The sequence below is a fragment of the Brassica oleracea genome, chromosome C9 (assembly GCF_000695525.1).
Source record: "Brassica oleracea var. oleracea cultivar TO1000 chromosome C9, BOL, whole genome shotgun sequence".
Taxonomy (NCBI): domain Eukaryota; kingdom Viridiplantae; phylum Streptophyta; class Magnoliopsida; order Brassicales; family Brassicaceae; genus Brassica; species Brassica oleracea.
In genome coordinates, this window is record NC_027756.1 from 2378523 (window position 1) to 2396382 (window position 17860).

The following is a 17860-nucleotide window of genomic DNA, read 5'->3' on the forward strand; positions in this document are numbered from 1 at the left end:
AATCAAAATACCATACTCCCTCCGTTTGATAATAGATGATGTTTTAGAAGATTTTTGTTGTTTCAAAATAGAGATGTTTTGATATTTTTATATTATTTTTAACTTTATTGAAAACTGTGTAACCAATTAGATGTTTTAGTCATTTCTGTAATTGGTTGGACGATTTTTAAATTATATTTTTTTAACCACTTTTTAGAGAAAAGTAAATTTCTTAATCTTTGTGTACTAAGGAATAACATCATGTATTATGAAACGGATGGAATATATTAAATCAGCTTTAAAAAGAAATATTTTATCAATTTACTTTGAATTATAATGGCAACCCAACTTGGTGTTGTCTTCTTTGTTTAGTATCTTGAACAAAAGAAAAGCATCGTACTAAACATTTTCTCAATTATTTTTATCAAAAAAAAAAACATTTTGTCAATTATTTAATTTGAAATATAATGAACTGTCTATAGCCATTCATTTCAGTTTTGAATTATTTTTAGAATAAAATAAGATGGAAGTAATCACTATTAAGATGTTGTTACCATTTTGAATTTTGTCAGAGGTTATGAAGAATCAGTGTGGATCATTTGGAATTATGTTTCCAAATATGACGTGATGGTAAGCAAAAATTAAGAAGAACACGATTTTGTGTATATGTTATTAACAAATTACTATGTGATATCATGTAAATTAACATGCTATCGAATAAAATAGTATAATAATTTTATAATTTGCGTGAATTTTATGCTATTGTTTAAAAGATGCGCAATAATTCATCCCCATTAGTTTATGATTTCTTCGCCACTTCATTTTGTAAATAAACGTCAGTCTATTTTACGCATATAAAAAATTCTTCTTCTTATATGAGAATATAAATGAATATATTAAAATATTAGCCAATTTCATTTCAACTTACCTTAGTGACCAAGGCGGCTTTTACAGGTCGTCGACTTAAAAAGTAAAAAAGATCTAACTGGTTTATTCGATCTTAGCGTCGGAACAACAGTTTTTTAAAAATATTTTTCTTACATGCATGTTTTGTCAAAAAACGGTTTATGAAATGATGGTTACAGAATATATATATAATATATCACGTTCTAAAATGAGGAAAACATAAAAATTGAAAAGAATATGAAAACATTTGAAGAACGAAAAATGGATATATTTTCGTGGCCGCAAAACCAGCTTGAGCAGGCTAAAAGGTGCATATACTTTATGTTAGTGTGTTAAATCATCCCACATTGGTAATCTCAGTCATTCAAGTAATATGTAAAACACTTGAGCCAATTCACCTATTACCCTTAAGGTTTTGGGCCGAAAGCTTATGATTATCATGGTATCAGAACGTTTTTCGATTGTTGGGAGCACCTCATGGATATGGTCCCATAAAAAAGCTCTACGCATCAGATGGTCATGTCTGAGCGCGAGGAAGGTGTGTTATTGTGTTAAATCCCTCATTGGTAATCTTAGAACCATTCAAGTAATATATAATACACATGAGCCAATTCATCTATTGCTTTAAGGTTTGGGTTGAAAGCTTGTGCTTATCACTTTATGTCTTTAATTGTAAAAATAACAACTCATCCACATATTTGGAAAACATGATTAAAATAAATAAATGTGATCAAAGTAAAAAAAAACTTTACTTTAGGTTTTAATTCGTAGATGTGGAACGTAAGTAACAATATAATCCACGGATGAAATGGATGGGGGTTGAACTTAATACGTTATATAGTTAGTTGCAAGTTGCAACATATAATTAGATGTTCAAATAAGGCAGTAATGTTTTGATCAGAAAGGCATATGTGTATAAGCCTTAGTTTCAAAAAAAGAAAGGCATATGTAGAGCTTAAAATAACAAATAATTAGAATATAAAAATATAAATGTATATTTATTTTCAGAATATAAAATATTCTTACATTTTAAGAGAATTTTTGAATTTATTTTAAATTACCATTTTATTCAACCACCAAAAACATCACAATTATCTTGTTAAATGATGATTAGTAAATCGAACTCTTACATTAGAAACAATTTAATCGATAGAAATCTAAATTTATTTCAGTTACAATTTAGAAAACGAATTATTTGTATTACCACGTGTCGTTTTTACCAAATAACAAGTCAACTACTTTTACTTAAAAATTAAAATTGTTTGAGAATAGAAGATGCATATATATACTCATATACAAACATCATTGGTCTAGTGGACAATAATATAATATATTTTTAGTACCGAGTTTCGGTTTTAACATTTGGTACGTAAAACTCTGCAATTGTGAATGCAAATGTTTTAGTGTGCTGCAAAGTTTTTATCAAAAAAAAAGTGTGCTGCAAAGTTAGATCAGCCGTCATAACTCTAGTGTGTTATGATACTGATGGTTACATCCCCGTCGTCCCTCGAGAAAAAAGCAGAGACAATAATGAGTCAATTAGTTAAATAACTAGATTTTTAAAATTGTTTAAGAAAGTGACAAAAGCAAAAAGTTGCTATTAAAAATAAAGGTACCAGTAAAACTAAGTTGAAATTTATATGTTATTTTTGTTGAATATATATATATATATATTGGCTGTTTTCAATAATGAATATGTGAATGTGTCTAACAAGCTAAATCATTCGGATATTACAGAAAGTTCAGATGTCACGAAACGTAAAGGAACCGAATTGAAATAAACAGATGAGATATACTTAGAACTAAGCAAGGCATCACATTTTTGAGACAGGATTTGACGCATTGTTCTAATCTCCATTAGCATTGTGAAAACTCTTGTCAATTCTTTATTTGTTATATGTGGTACTTAAAAACTAATAAATAAAATAGTATATTTGTAATATATATATATATGTAATATATATATATATATACATATATGTGTGTATCACAAAATCAACAAAGTATAGATTCTTTTTATTGTCTGATCAGATCTACTTTTATTAAGAATATTGTAATTACAACTGTGGTTCTTTTTCATTTTATGGCAAACATGGTTAATTTCAATAGTCGAGAATAAGTCATTTGTCTGTCGCTACTACCTCTATTGGTAAAGCCGTACTAAGAGTAAACGCACCATGTTCCGGTCTTAACAGTTAAAGAGAGAGAATTAAATAATAAACTTTTATTCCTGATCTAAAAGATTATGGGTCTCAAATCTCAATCTGAAACTTGTTGCAATAAAAACAAAAACAAAAAAAGTCAGTCATTGATTCAGCTGGCTCCAATTCCAGTTTGACTGCATTAAGAAATTATGGGTTTGATTGGTTAGTTAACTCAGATCGAGTAAGAAAATAAGAGGAAACATGAGAGGCAAATTAAGAGTAAAATAAAGTGAAAGAGAATAGTTACCAGCTAATGCAACATTGTTACTCCGTTCAAATCAAATCAAGAGGAACAAATATAAACTATTTTACACTTTTTGAATAGTTACCAGCGAGAAAGTAATTAAAATATGTTTCACCTGATTGAGTTGATAACAGCGTAAGTCATAGTAAATAACTTTTCCTCCAAAAATATATCGCCAAAATATTAAATTTAGTTAATTTCCTAAAACATTTTTTTGACTTTCTAAACAATGTAGATGCTTCTCTGTAGTTTTCGGATTCTTGGAACAACATTTATGTTTCCCATTGTTGACATAAAGCAGTAAAAATTAGCAATAAGAAATTGCAGGAAATTAAAAGAGATGAAAATGATGAAGAGATCAGCAATGCATAAGGGAAAAAGTAGAGAGCCGAAAACATTTTATATGCGGTTTTAGATCATCTCTGTGTATTTTCTGTTTTTCCTTTCAAATATTTTTGAAATATAGTATAGATAAATTTTAAAATAGAGATAAATCTTCTCCAGTGTAATATATGTCTCTAAAATAGAAGATGTTACTTCTTCATCTAAATATAAATGAATAGTATTTTCTATAAATAAAAATAGTAATTTTTAAAGTAGAAAATAGAGATTTATTGAAGAAAAATGTCCTCTATAATAGTATTTGGAGTCAAGTAAGAAAGTTTTTTTCAACTATTCATAAAATCATGGCAAGGCCAGCACGAAAGTTTCTTTTGATATGCTTTAGTAAACTATTTATAGGGATCTCTCATCCTGCTTTGTCTTAATGTTACCGATTGATAACAATAAGAATTGAATACCCCATACTGCTATACCATAAATGGCAAAGAGTTACCTGGCAAATCCATTATGCCATTTACCCAAGTTGTTTCTATACGTATAGTGAATTAAGCATATAATTGGTGTATGATGTCACGTTGTGATAATGGAAGCTACTAGAGTTTCCATTAATTAATCAACTTTTTTCCTCTCTCTCGCTCTCTTTTTTGGTCATGAATAGTTGAGAGAACAATGACAGAAAAGCCAAGTTCAAAGCACAATGAGATTAGTTAAAGACAAATGCGATAATGATACCATTCTGAGCATTATTTGAGTCACGATATATAGCCACACTCTCATCAAATATTTATATCACAACAACCTCCCAAAACTACATAAAGAGAAGTGCTAGCATATATATATATATACACACACACATATACTGATACGTACATACAAAACTATGGTGAAGTTGGATGGGAAACTATGGAAAGCTGTGATTATGATGTCAATTATAAACATTGCTCTAAGCGGTGTAAACGTTATGTTCAAGAAGATGCTTAATCAAGGAGTTAACCGTATGGTTGCGGCCACTTACCGACTTGCTGCAGGAACTCTGTTCTTGACACCATTAGCTATTTTCTTAGAAAGGTATGTGTGTTTTATATGTCTGTATAATATAACTACTCGAACCTTTGGGTTCAGTGACCTAGTCACCGCTTCACTCTAGTCACATAACTTCTTCATCATAAAAAATCAACTAATTCATCCAATATATATACTTTTTTTGCTTAAATCCAATATTTTCTGGTTATGTTGATTAGTTAAGATCATTGAAGTTTCTTTTTTTTCTGGATTGAATATACTTATCAAATTATAAGTGGCTGTCTTGTTTATTCGAGAGCCTTGTTGACTCTTGGTTTCAGTCTCTTTTGTGTAAAGTCAACAAATTCTTAAATATATTTTACAATATTTTTCGAGGAAAAAGATAGATTCGTATTCCACTGGCAAGAAATTAATTTGGTTTTTCTTTTTGTAGACATAACAGGCCAAAACTCACTGGTAGTATCTTGTGTTCCCTTTTCTTAAGCGCTCTCCTGGGGTAAGTTTCTTTTGGTATTGGTTTTAACCCTTGTTCTAAAAATCGGCCGTCTAGCCGTCTGGGTGCTACGCGTCACTCTTCCGCCCCGATTTATGTCAAATCGGTTTAAAAAATCGGATATCCGATTTTCTCCGCCTAGACCGTCTAAATGACCGTCTAGCCGCCTAGGCGGCCGCCTAATCTATTTTTAATTATTTTTTTATTTTTTATTTTATTTTTAATAATATTTTTATTTATTTATTTGATCTAAAATTTTATAAATATCATTTATATTCATAATTTTGATGAAAATTACACTATATTAAGTTTATATATTCTATTTTTGTGTTTTATACAATCTTAAACATGAAAATATATTAAAGTTATAAACAATTAAATATTAACATGTTTTATAACATAGTAAACAATCTAAAAATTCCGCACCGCATAATTTTCGATTAATCCCCGATTTTCTCTTTAAGCGCGAGGCCCACCCGACCGCCCGACTAGCGCCTAGCGCGTTCCCGAACAGGGGTTTTAACATTGGACGTTAAGAAATTTAACTGTCTAAATTTTTTTTGTCACTTTCAAATTTGCAGGACAAGTTTGGTGCAATACTTCTTTCTAATTGGACTACAATATACGTCTTCCACTTTCGCCTTAGCGTTTAGCAACATGGTTCCTTCGATCACTTTTGCTATGGCTCTCGTCTTTAGGTACTAATGAAAATCGATCAAAACACATTTCATACCATTTGGATTCTTCATTCAGTTTTATAAACTATTGTACAATATTATCAAATAATGAATGATTAGGCAAGAGACGTTGAACATCAAGAACAACATAGGAAGAGCCAAAGTGTTAGGCACAATGATATGCATCTGTGGAGCTTTGGTACTTACTCTTTATACAGGAGCCTCATTAACTCCACAAAACGCTCAAACAGAAACACAAACGTCAAATAGTCCAACGACTGCGGTAACGCAAAAATGGGCCATGGGTTCGGTCATGCTGATCATATCAATCTTAATATGGTCATCGTGGTTCATTGTTCAAGCTAAAATATGCCGGAAGTATCCATGTCAATACACAAGCACCGCGATCCTCTCTTTTTTTGGTGTGATCCAATCTGCTTTGTTGAGTTTGATCTCGGAGAGGAGCATATCCATGTGGGTCGTTAAAGAGAAGTTCCAAGTTTTGGCTTTACTTTATTCGGTAAGTAATAATATTAATTACATCATGTACATTAAAGATTCTTATAAAATAATTACATGTAGCCTAGTGTTTTACAAGTTGCAAATTCTAAAAAAATCGGTTTTAATGAAAAGTAAGCAACTATGATCGGTACTTGTATAGGGCATCGTGGGATCTGGATTGTGCTACGTGGGAATGTCATGGTGTCTCCAGCAAAGAGGTCCGGTTTTCACGTCTAGCTTCATCCCTTTGATTCAAGTTTTTGCTGCCTTTTTCAGCTTCTCTTTTCTTCATGAGCAAATTTACTGCGGAAGGTAACCTACTTTTCCTTTCTACATATACATATATATCTTTAACCTACAAAATACATACAAACAAAGATTTTAGAATTGCATTGGATCAAACATATAATAATACAATGTTGCATAATACTTATTTTAGTATTCATTGACTTGTATAGAATATGTCTATACTAAAGAGTAAAGACCCTATTTGGCAAAAAAAAGAGAGTAAAGGCCCCCCTTTCATCTGCGTGACCTTTTGAACGTGGAACTGGAATTAGACCAAGTTGACGCATGCATCATATTGCATAACAAAAAAAATTAAAATCATTAACTTGGTAGAATATCATTGAAACTTATCCAGACCTTTAATATCTGTGATAAATACCTTTTCTCGAAGTGGAGATCGAGATCAAATATGAGAAATGATTATACAAGAAGGACACCTAATTTTATGGGTTTCTTTCGCCTAACGTACGGTAGATATTAAGTGGTTCTTTTTGACATTTGTTTCTAATACATGAACTGTATATGTTGCATGCCAAAAAGTGTGATAGGATCAGTGGTCATTATCGTGGGACTTTATATACTTTTATGGGGCAAAAGCAAGGATAAGCCGACACAAGTAACCAAACAAGAACCATTAAATCTCGATCTTGAAGATTCTGGGACAGCTCCAAAGGAACTTAATAGTGCTGCCCATCCAGTCTCTGAAAAATAATTACTTTGATATATATATATAGTTGTTTTGCATATGGTAATGAACTAATACTTAATTACAGTGAATGTCTAACAGAAAATCATAACACTCAAACTGTTATACAGAAATAAAAATATGTTCAAATTTCGAGTTCCTGAGATGTTTGCCAATAAACAAATGATACGTGTGACTAAATTACAGTTATAAAGAAGCATCATCAAATGCCCGTCTAGCTCAGTTGGTAGAGCGCAAGGCTCTTAACCTTGTGGTCGTGGGTTCGAGCCCCACGGTGGGCGTTTTTTAAAATATTAATGTAGCCCCACGGTGGGCGTTTTTTAAAATATTAATGTATATTGCTTTTGAACTATTGATTACCAAGAAATTACCTAGTTAGTTTAAGAGTTTATATATCGTCAGATTTTCGTTTATTTCATTTTCTTTGCATTGGCTTAATGATAATGCCCCCTATAAAATACTGAAATAATTTTTGTTTTCATTGTTTATTTGAGAATTATATGATTATAATGGTGAATTTTCTTCTACTGTCCCCTATAAACTGAACATAAATTTTACATTGTCCCTAGTAAAACTTTGGTCTGGTTCCGCCACTGATCCCAACTGCTTTCGTTTTCGTGTATAAATCATTAAATCTCCTCTTTATATTTTTCCCTAAAATCATAGTATAATTTTTCCACGTAAGAACTTCGATACAACATATTTCATTTCATAAGATAAGCAACGACTAGCTACTTTTTTTTGAAACACATTTCCATTAAAACTTAGAGTTAGGTGAGGGGATTTACTCGCTCATTTATTACTACAAAGCTTTGTTTAGCAAGTGCTAAGATCTGCAACCACATTTTGCAGTCTTGAAATCCAAACAAAAGAGATAAATTCAAACTCAGCTGCTAGTGCTAAGATATCAAACTCAGCTGCTAGTGCTACTGCTAAGTAACGACTAGCTACTATTACTCTATTATACAACAGAAGTCCCTATGTACGCATCACGGTAAGTCAACATGATCAACATCTTGTTTGACCGATCCACAATCATTTACAATTTTAAATCATGTCAGGAGATCGGTTATTGATCAGGCGCTTACTATGGATCGGATAATCATTTTGTAACAATTAAGTATCTTGGTATCTTTGGCTGAAGAAAAAATTCAAGTTTTGCTAGGCTATTACCGTTGTGAGATCATCAATATGCTGTAAATACAAATTTATATACTTATTAAATGCTAGAGGAATAATGAAGAGACTAAATCTATGATATAAATCTTAAAGTAGGTTTACAAGACAAACCTTAGTGGTGTCAATATCTTCCAATATGTTTTACAAAAAAAAATATCTTCCAATACGTTGGTCTTCTTAATTATGGTCTCCTGCAGTAATGCCAAGACATGCTCAGTGCGTTTACTAACTATAATATAATAAATATAAAGATCGTTTTTTCTAAAGGAGAACGAAAATATTCTGAACTTAAAATGATTACCTAAGCTTAAACATAAAACTAGTTAATGAATATATACAAATGCTACAAGTATTACAAGCTAAGTACTTTTTGTTGTTTTGATTTTATGTTATGTCCAGGAAGATGACTTGCTGATCCACGATAAATCATTTTTTATATATTCTATAAGTTGATCGGGTTAACACACACCGGCTAATCCGAATTTAGAATAAGTTTTGACTGATGTTAAGGGGTAATTGAATTGCATGTTATCAGATTATCAGATAAACTATTTGGACCGAAATTCAAACCAAAATTTTCCATATACAGTAGTTGTGATTTTGTTTCAGTGGAAACTCGTATCCCAAAAAAACGTTTTAGCACATTTCTAAATTTCGTCTACCATTTTACCACAGCATGCCATAAAACATTATAGAAATACACAAATCGACCAGATTTTCTTCTTGGGTTTCCGTTTAAATGAAAAACTCTTACTTATCTTATGAAACCCTAGTTTTTTCTCCACCATCAAATGCTTCGATGCACTTGAAATATTTTTTCTTTTGAAATGTTAAATTTATATATCAACAAAACAAAATAATGTTTTTTTTACAGTACTGAAATCTTTTAAAATGCTACTGCAGTACAACGATTTAATTCTTTCCCAGCCATCTTTGCACTTGAAATCTTTATACTCGGATCATCAATATTCGTTTCTCTCACTTGCTCCTTCTCGGCTATAGCCAACAAGAGTCTCATTTTTCTCGGGAACCTTAGACTCCTCGGTGCAGCAATGTCGGTGAGCTCGCACGATTCCTGTTATGGTGTATAAATTGATATAGTGGATTGATTACAATGGTGAAAGAAAATGTCGATGTATACAAATCATTTAAGAAATAATTTCGTGAAAGCAAACGTATACTTTAGGATGCAGAGTCATGCAGTGTCTGTGTCTATGTATCTTTATCTCACGATAGTCAAGACTTGTCACCAGCATCTCCGCCTATTAAAACAAATCGAGATATATAAAGCAAAAGAAAGTTATTAATAGCTATTTTACTAAGCTAATCTTAAGAAGAAAGAAACCAATATTCGATAAAAGAGTAAGGTGACAAAAGAAGCAAAATTAGATATCTTTATGTAAAGGCACCTTCATGAGCATAGACATGGTCCTCTTCTAGGGCTTGAATGATTATATGGAAATCTAGGATTATATTTGTGAATCTCATCATGATTATGAAAGATAGATTCTTCCACATTATCTTTCTCTCTCTTTTATTTTGTTGTTTCTGAAGAAGAGATACATACATACACCAAAAATGTTTGTCGTAGAAATTCAAGTAATCTAATGATTTGATTAATAGTTCATAAATATTTTTTGCACCCAGAATTCTGGAGTTTTAATCTCTTCAAATGAAGTTTATCATCAGTTATATTGGAATAAAAATTGAACGTTAATTTTTATAAAACAGTTTAGTAATGTGGCGAAAGTAAAAAATCGTCAAATATGAATGCATTCATTAGACATGAACAATTATCAATCGTATAATCATTTGTAATAATTTTTATGTCCCCTGGTAGTAGCAAAAAAGGAATATTAATTAGTACTTCTACGTGCATTTATGTTATTATAATCAATAATTTTTATCTGTTATGTTTCCCACTAGAAGATATATAGAAATCATATTTTTTTTATTCTTTTGCAAAGATGAGTTGGGTCAGGTTCTAATCCCACCACTGATCAGTAGGACTGTGCAACATTGATTGATATAATAAACTATGATATATAACATATCAGAATATGATACAAAAAATATTTATTCTGCATTACATTTGATCTTTTATACAAAGTTTCTACAGACAACAACACTCATGGTGTTTACAAAGCCACAAGCAAGCAGAAGTCTGCTAAAAAAACACTCAACAACAATGGTACAACACACAAAGAGAAGATAAATCTTGTCTTCTCGATTATTTAACCTCACATAAGAAGAAGAGATGGAAGAAAAACAAAAAGCCTTTTGTTTCCTTCATCATCCAAGAACACACCAAACTGCACATTTACTTCATCCTCAATCACTCACGAGGTGCGTTCCTCTTGAACAACGCATAAGCATCGCTGTAAATAGCGATCGCATTGGCCAATACCGCAAGAACAACCATGAAAACAGCTAAGATCGTGTCCCTGCTTGATGCTTTGCCATGACGATCCCTGCAAGAAACATAACAAGAAGAACTCTGCTTAACTACAAACACTAAAACAAAAACTCATGTTCTTATTCACATAATTAATCAAACTCACTTTAGTATAATAGAAGCTGGGAATATGAATCCGAGACAAACAGCAGCAGTAGCTCCAGTGAACTGGAACGCGTCCCAAATGCTCGGGATGCAGTTTGCACCCAAGAAGATAACAGAGATGAGACCAGCGCTGAGGCAACCAAACCTTACATTCGAGGAGGTTAACGATGGAGCAGAAGGGAACAAGAGGCCATCAATGTTAATCCTCAACGGGTAGAATACAATAGGGAACACTAGCATAAGATGAAGCGCGTAGCTAACTCGAACCGCGTCGTTGAGGACAGAGCCAAGAGGGATTCCAAGATCAGTGTCAAAGTTTGAAAGGACATCATCAAGAGTATCGTCTCCAAACAAGAGGAACCCAAAAATGCTTATCATTATGTATACAGATGAGCAAAGCACAAGAGCTGATCTAACAACAGGTTTTATCTGAGTCTCGTCGTCAAGCTCATTTTGTATGCTGTGAACTGAACAAATCAAGAAAACCCAAGAACATGAGTCTTTTGTTTTGTTTCATTCTTTAAAGATTATGCTTCTAATTAAAAAAAAAAAGGATTACCATTGTAATGGCAGATGAATGCGGTGACAAGAACAGGTACAACTGTGAAGAGATTCAAGAAGGATGTTAAGTCACTAACATCTGGTAACAATCTTGGCATGGCTACGCCACCATTGATGAACTTCATGATAGATATCCCCGCTGTGATGATGAGAAACACGACGGCTAGAGCCACTGATAAGGCAGATGTAAATCTCAAAGAATCTGCAAAGAAAGCATAAGCATGTGTCAGAAGCAAATAAAATGCATAGACCAAATCTAGTTATGGCAAGCACGGAGCCGGTCCTGGGCATATCCAAGTGAAACATTGGTCTATAGCCCCTAAAATTTTCGGAAAATATTACATAGACATAGATAGGTTTGCAAAAAATTGTTAAAAATATTATTTTTGTAGAAACATTTACTAAATCGTCTACAACCCCTAAAATCTCATGATTTATAACAACCGAAAAACTAACCAATTCGTTTGAAGCAAGCCAAAGGAGCAAAGACACCAAGAGTAGTAATGATAAGAATAGCTAATCTTCCGTTCCACCAGTGGTGACCAAACCATCCTTCAAGAACACCATAATGGTGGATACCATCTTCTGTCTTTCCAGCCAACACATCACCTTCAACAAACAAACAACCAGAGTAAGATTCAACCAGGTAGGCGACGCCCACCTAGACGGCAAATAGAGCCTACACGAAACGATTTTTATATAACGATTTACAAAAAAAAACAGTCTAACCGCGTGCCTAAACAATAAATCTCTATAAAGCGTCTAATTACCGCCTAGCTATTTTTTTTCATTCAACAAAGTAACATCAGATTATTATTTAATTAGACTAGGAGACGAGTAACCATACCAATGATGATCATGTAGACAATCAAAACACCAATGTTGTTAACAAGCACAGCAACTTGAAGCAAAACCTTCCCAGGCTTCCCAAAGGAGTCACCCATCAAGCCACCGTAAGACCGACTCTTCTTAACCTTACTAAACCTAAGCAAGAACTCGATAGACGCATCGCTCAAGAAAGCCATGACAACAATCATCGTGATCCCGAGCACCAGTCCCAGGATCTTCATCGTCGCAGGCAGAGCCATGATGCCAGCACCGATAATGGTGGTGGCGAGGTTGAAAACGGCGCCGCTAAACGAAGCTCCGTTGAACTCGTCGTGAGCCGCCACTTCGTCTCCCTGAGTTGTGGGCAATAAAGGAGCCGCCACGTCGTCGGAGGAAGAGCACCTCCTTGGAATCGGATCAACGTCTTGAATCGTCATTTTGGGATTGATACAAAAGTCTTAAAGGAGAGAAGTTTGATTCTTAATACAGAGCAGAGAGGAGGTTTGATTCAGCTGATGTAGACAAGTGGGAATCGAAAAGTCTAAAATTGATCGAGACCCAGTTGATATTTATCGAAAATGGATGAACCCAGATGAAAAATTTACACAAAGGCGAAACCTTTGAAGTTTACAAAGAGTGGAGATTTGGAATTGTGTCCGAAGAAGAAGGTTGGGGGAGAAGGAGAAGTTGGAGATGTGGATGAAGTTTATAGGCTCATGATTTTTGTCTTGCTGACGTGGAAATGATTATAATAATCTGTACGGAACTGTTACAATCCTTTTTTTTTAAAGGGATTTTTATTGGATTGCTGTTGGATAAAAGGTAACGTGGTGAGCTAAATTTGTAAAACTGAACGATCAAAATTCACTGTATTTATGAATTTTATGATGATGACGACTTATTTGACCTTAGGTGGTGCTGATTAGATTGCAGAGAGAATCGACGCCGCGTTAAAGATGCGTGGAAGTGCATAAAGATAATGGGAACTTTTCTTCCTTGTAAGATTCACGAAGAAGACACTATTTGACCGTAACATCAAATTTCATACCAAAAATAATATGCTCAAAAGATGAATATATAACATACCACACATAATTCCTAAACTTTATTTAGTCATACTTTCAAAAACAAACATGTATATCTTTAACCAAAAAAAAAACACATGTATTAAATCTATTATCTTTTCGAGAATAAACATTCACACTGTACTACCGTACTACTTTTTTCGTTTCATATTAAATGTCGTTTTAGAAAAAAATTTTCGTTACAAAATAAGTGTCGTTTTCGATTTTCAATGCAAAATTTATTAATTTTATGCAAAATTTATTTTTCTATTCGTTGAAATATGGTTAGGTGTATAGATAATAGTGTTTTTTTTATTGAAAATGTATAAAATTAATTGTTTTTTTAATCTGTGTGTCGAAACCTAAAACTACAACTTATAATGAAACAGATGGATTATAATTTATGTAAGTTTTTTCTATGATGGTCAATCACAATTTTTATTAAAGAATATTTAGTTGTAGAAGAGTAGAAGTTATCAAAAGGAGAAACAACTCGATTCTTAATTTATTTCAAAATAATATGTGGACAGGAAAGACTGATAGGAACTAGCTCCTACTTAATTATTGCCGAACCTCTGATAATTAATTAGCTAACAAGACTTGGATGACGATTAGGCATAAAATATTACCAAGTTTTGGCTTTTAGAGGTAACCAAAGCGTTGATTAATCATCATGCGTCATCCGCTCATTGTTTAGTTATATACCCAGTCAGATGTACATAGACTGTTAGGCAAATCAGAGCTAGATATTAATTTAGTAAACAAGTATTAATATTCAGGTTTTTAACATATCTAAAGAACGGGTTGCCACGTCCAGAATTTTAAAAGTACATTCGAATATTCAAAAGAATTGTTAACTAAACCAATCTCAAATGGTTGTTTTTCTCTATTTTTCCATAAAAAGGTTATTTCATAAGAGAAAACACCGTCGCAAGAGCATTAGCAATTCAACTCATATAGCAACATGAAATGAAATTCTAGCGATTATAATCATCAATGGCATGCAAACATCTTAACCAAAAACAGACATGTAAAATAAAGTGGTTGTTGTTGTTTTGTAGTCTTCATTTGTTCATTAAAGTCGATGCTCAACTCATTAAGTATGTTTATAAAAACACTTTTATTGGGTGGCATTCGCACTAGTATTCACAATTGTACTATAGTCTTGTTTTTTTAACAAAAACCACATCTTATAAATAGACATATTAGTGTTTCTTCTATTTCGATAAAATGTAATTGAAATTTGAATGTTTCGAACTTAGAAGCCATCATATAATACATCCTGAGACTAGTTCATCCATAGGTCATATCACACCTAAGAGTCAAAGGAAACACGCAGATATAAATACCTAAGTAGGGTTTGGTGCATGTACCCTAAACCTAAGTATGGCCTGGTCTAGTTTATGCACTTCGCCCTTGAATAAAGATTAAGAAGGTAAGTCACGCATCCACGTAATTGATTGATTAAAGAGGTAATTATTAATCTAATTACATTTTAGCCTACGATTGGTAAAATAATTAAGTAATCAAGTGGAAATAAAAGGGAAAAGAGGGAAATTAAGGGAGTTTAAACATTAATATAGTTTACTCTCACCTCTTTTCACTTTGGTAAATTAATACATCACAGTGGAAGAGTTAGAACAAATCCTTTTATTGTTCAGCTTTTGAAAACATATTGACAGTAATATATTTGAACTAGTGGTATTCCGGGGCTTAACACTGGATTCGTATGTTTTATTCTTACATAAATTTACAATTCATTTTATGGTTTTACTAAAGAAAATATGTTCAAAAATATGAAAATGAAAATATGTTAAAAGAAAATGATATTTTTCCGGATTCATTTGATAGTGGTTAGCGACCTAGTGTATTACTTTGTTTTGAAGTTACTTATTTTAAAGTGGAATAACATAAGTGGTTGTGACTAATCGATTTAATAAAAGTAGAATTAAAAAACCGATAATCGTAACAAAGTTTATTTAGTCGGAATTTAAACATAAAATAAAGTTGATGTTTTATTTAGAGAACATATTTATACTGTTAAGTACCATGTGGACAATATATAGAAAAACGGCATTTGAAATTTTATTTTAAAGACTAATATAAATTTAAACGTGTGTAATGAAGTTTTGTTCATATATTCTTCTTATTTTTATATATAAGGATTAAGGATTGTTGTTTATTTTTAGTATTAAGGATTGTTGTTTATTTTTAGAATTAATCGTTTGAAAACTTTTTTATATTCTAAAGTAGTTTTGTTTCTTTTCTGTCAAATATTTGTTTTTACATTGTCCATTATAATTATTTTAATCTTTTGACGTATGTTTATTTGATTTATAGGAACTTAACCTCATCATCTCATGCGGTTAGTAATTTTTCTCAACAATAAAGTTGAAGTGGGACAATCAAAGATAAGCAGCTTATTGATTTGGGCTACCAAAATAATGCATAAAATCCAAAATAGACATTATTATGATATCATATTTTATAGAGATTATAATTTCTTATAGAAATTATCGCAAGATTCAAAAGAAAGTTAAAGAAAAATTGGAATACAAAATATAGTATTACATCACCCCACATAAGAAGTAAGCTTAATTCAAAGGCAGATATGAAGAAACAAAACTCCAACATCCATTCGTTTGTCTGACTCTTAGTTGAGTATTTTTATTTCACAAAATATTATTATTATTTTTTGCTTTAAAAAACTTCATAAAATATTATTCATATTTTAAAATGACAAAATCTCTTAATCTTTTTTAAAATAACAAATCTCTTTATTAAAATTTCATACTCGTGTAGGTGTGAAGGCCAACTACCTAGTATATCTTAATTACCAGCATTGATTGCTTTATATTAAAGGAAAACGTAAGTTGTACATAAATAATCTCGAAAAAATATATATAACATCCGTCGTTGATTTTCATTTTTCCATTTCAAGTGTTTTAAGGAATTATCTCCCTTTTCTACTCCTCTCGCACAATTCGTAAAGGGTTATTGGTTCAGCATTAAAACATTACTTAACGATTCCAAGGGATTCTTGAGCCATAAAGATCAGTTGGTCTGCTATTCGTGTATTTTAACCTTAGTAACTAGATTTTGACACGCGCTTCAAAAATGCGGTATCGATTTCATCAGTCCAAAATTATTTTTAAGCAATTTATAATTTTGTATATAATTAATAGATTTTAAAGTTTCATGTACGTCATTTTCTTAAGTTATATTTTAGGTGAGTAATTTTGTGGTCCGTGAGAAGAATTCTTAATATGCAGCATGTTAGAAGAGGGCATTTGAATACATGTTTCGGTCTATTTGGAATTTGGGTTATTGATATAGAGATTTAATTTTCATTCGGGTATTTATAAAATTTGATTCATATTTGGTTTAGATTCGAAAAAGTGATTCGATTGATGAGATTTGGTATGATACTTATGAGATCGGTTTTATTTTTGTGGGTTTGGTTCGTGTACAAATATCCGTTTAAATTAAGTAAAAACAATAAAAAATCTAAATTTAATTTAAAATCCTTAAAATCCAAAATAAAAATAGTAAAATATTTAAAATCCTTAACATGAAATTGGTTCAGTTTGGATATTGGATGGGGAACCAGTAGGTATTTAGTGTATTTTCCGTGTTTTAAATATTTTGACTATTTTAGATATTTAGTTTCTACTGTTTTTGATATTTTCAAGTATTTTTAAAAATTTCGAATATTTTTGAGTATTTTAAATATTTTGAATACTAAATAAAAAATGTGATTTGAATATTTTTGAGCACTCGAAATATTTTGGTTTGAACCAAATTTGGTTCTGGTCCTTCATATACCAAAGTTTTGGACCCGTTTGAATATTTTACCAGCTTATATTAAGAATTGGTATAACTTTTTATTCAGTTCAGTTTTTTGGGTTTGAATATTTTTTCAGCCTACACCATGTGCTTTTCTTAAATTAAATATAATTTAGACGAGAGAAAATAGTAGGGATGTCATTTTTAATTTTATCACACCAGTAATTTTTAATATATTTTGAGAAGAAAATTTTACTTTTTGGGAATATATTACATTTGTTAATAATATTGTAAATATATATTTTTTTTTACTTTTCATAAAGTAGTCACTTTAGGTTTAATATATTGTGTTGATTCATAATTTTTTTTACGTAATAATATGTGTCCATATAAAATATTAAATTTTTAATATTCTATATTTAAATTAATATTCATATAAAATAATCTATTATTAAGATACAAATTCTATTTTAAAATAATATCCGTAATATTATAAGTGAATATCTATATTATTATAAG

General features: G+C 31.4%; 2 protein-coding genes and 1 non-coding gene across 3 annotated transcripts; 2 read left to right on the top strand and 1 right to left on the bottom strand.

The window, feature by feature from the left end:
- The first annotated feature begins 4555 nt into the window (after window positions 1–4555).
- LOC106316260 (WAT1-related protein At3g30340-like) lies at window positions 4556–7502 on the top strand. Its single transcript, XM_013754138.1, has 6 exons — window positions 4556–4743; window positions 5132–5194; window positions 5773–5889; window positions 5989–6388; window positions 6530–6681; window positions 7198–7502. The coding sequence occupies exons 1-6, from the start codon at window positions 4556–4558 to the stop codon at window positions 7367–7369; spliced, it is 1092 nt and encodes a 363-aa protein (XP_013609592.1). The 3' UTR covers window positions 7370–7502.
- Window positions 7503–7571: 69 nt separating this feature from the next.
- TRNAK-CUU lies at window positions 7572–7644 on the top strand. Its single transcript has one exon. It is a non-coding gene; the product is annotated as a tRNA-Lys (tRNA).
- Window positions 7645–10601: 2957 nt separating this feature from the next.
- LOC106312890 (probable sodium-coupled neutral amino acid transporter 6) lies at window positions 10602–13336 on the bottom strand. Its single transcript, XM_013750573.1, has 5 exons — window positions 12511–13336; window positions 12120–12272; window positions 11662–11865; window positions 11104–11569; window positions 10602–11013 (listed from the first exon to the last, which is right to left on the bottom strand). The coding sequence occupies exons 1-5, from the start codon at window positions 12926–12928 to the stop codon at window positions 10878–10880; spliced, it is 1377 nt and encodes a 458-aa protein (XP_013606027.1). The 5' UTR covers window positions 12929–13336; the 3' UTR covers window positions 10602–10877.
- Window positions 13337–17860: the final 4524 nt, after the last annotated feature.

Excerpts from the sequence above, each read along its gene's own strand:
- LOC106316260 (XM_013754138.1), top strand. The coding sequence starts at position 4,556 with ATGGTGAAGTTGGATGGGAAACTATGGAAAGCTGTGATTATGATGTCA. Across the intron at positions 4,744-5,131 it reads TTAGCTATTTTCTTAGAAAG|ACATAACAGGCCAAAACTCA; the intron begins GTATGTGTGTTT and ends TTCTTTTTGTAG. Across the intron at positions 6,389-6,529 it reads TTTTGGCTTTACTTTATTCG|GGCATCGTGGGATCTGGATT; the intron begins GTAAGTAATAAT and ends GTACTTGTATAG.
- LOC106312890 (XM_013750573.1), bottom strand. The coding sequence starts at position 12,928 with ATGACGATTCAAGACGTTGATCCGATTCCAAGGAGGTGCTCTTCCTCC. Across the intron at positions 12,273-12,510 it reads TGTCTACATGATCATCATTG|GTGATGTGTTGGCTGGAAAG; the intron begins GTATGGTTACTC and ends TGTTTGTTGAAG. Across the intron at positions 11,570-11,661 it reads ATTCATCTGCCATTACAATG|TTCACAGCATACAAAATGAG; the intron begins GTAATCCTTTTT and ends TGATTTGTTCAG.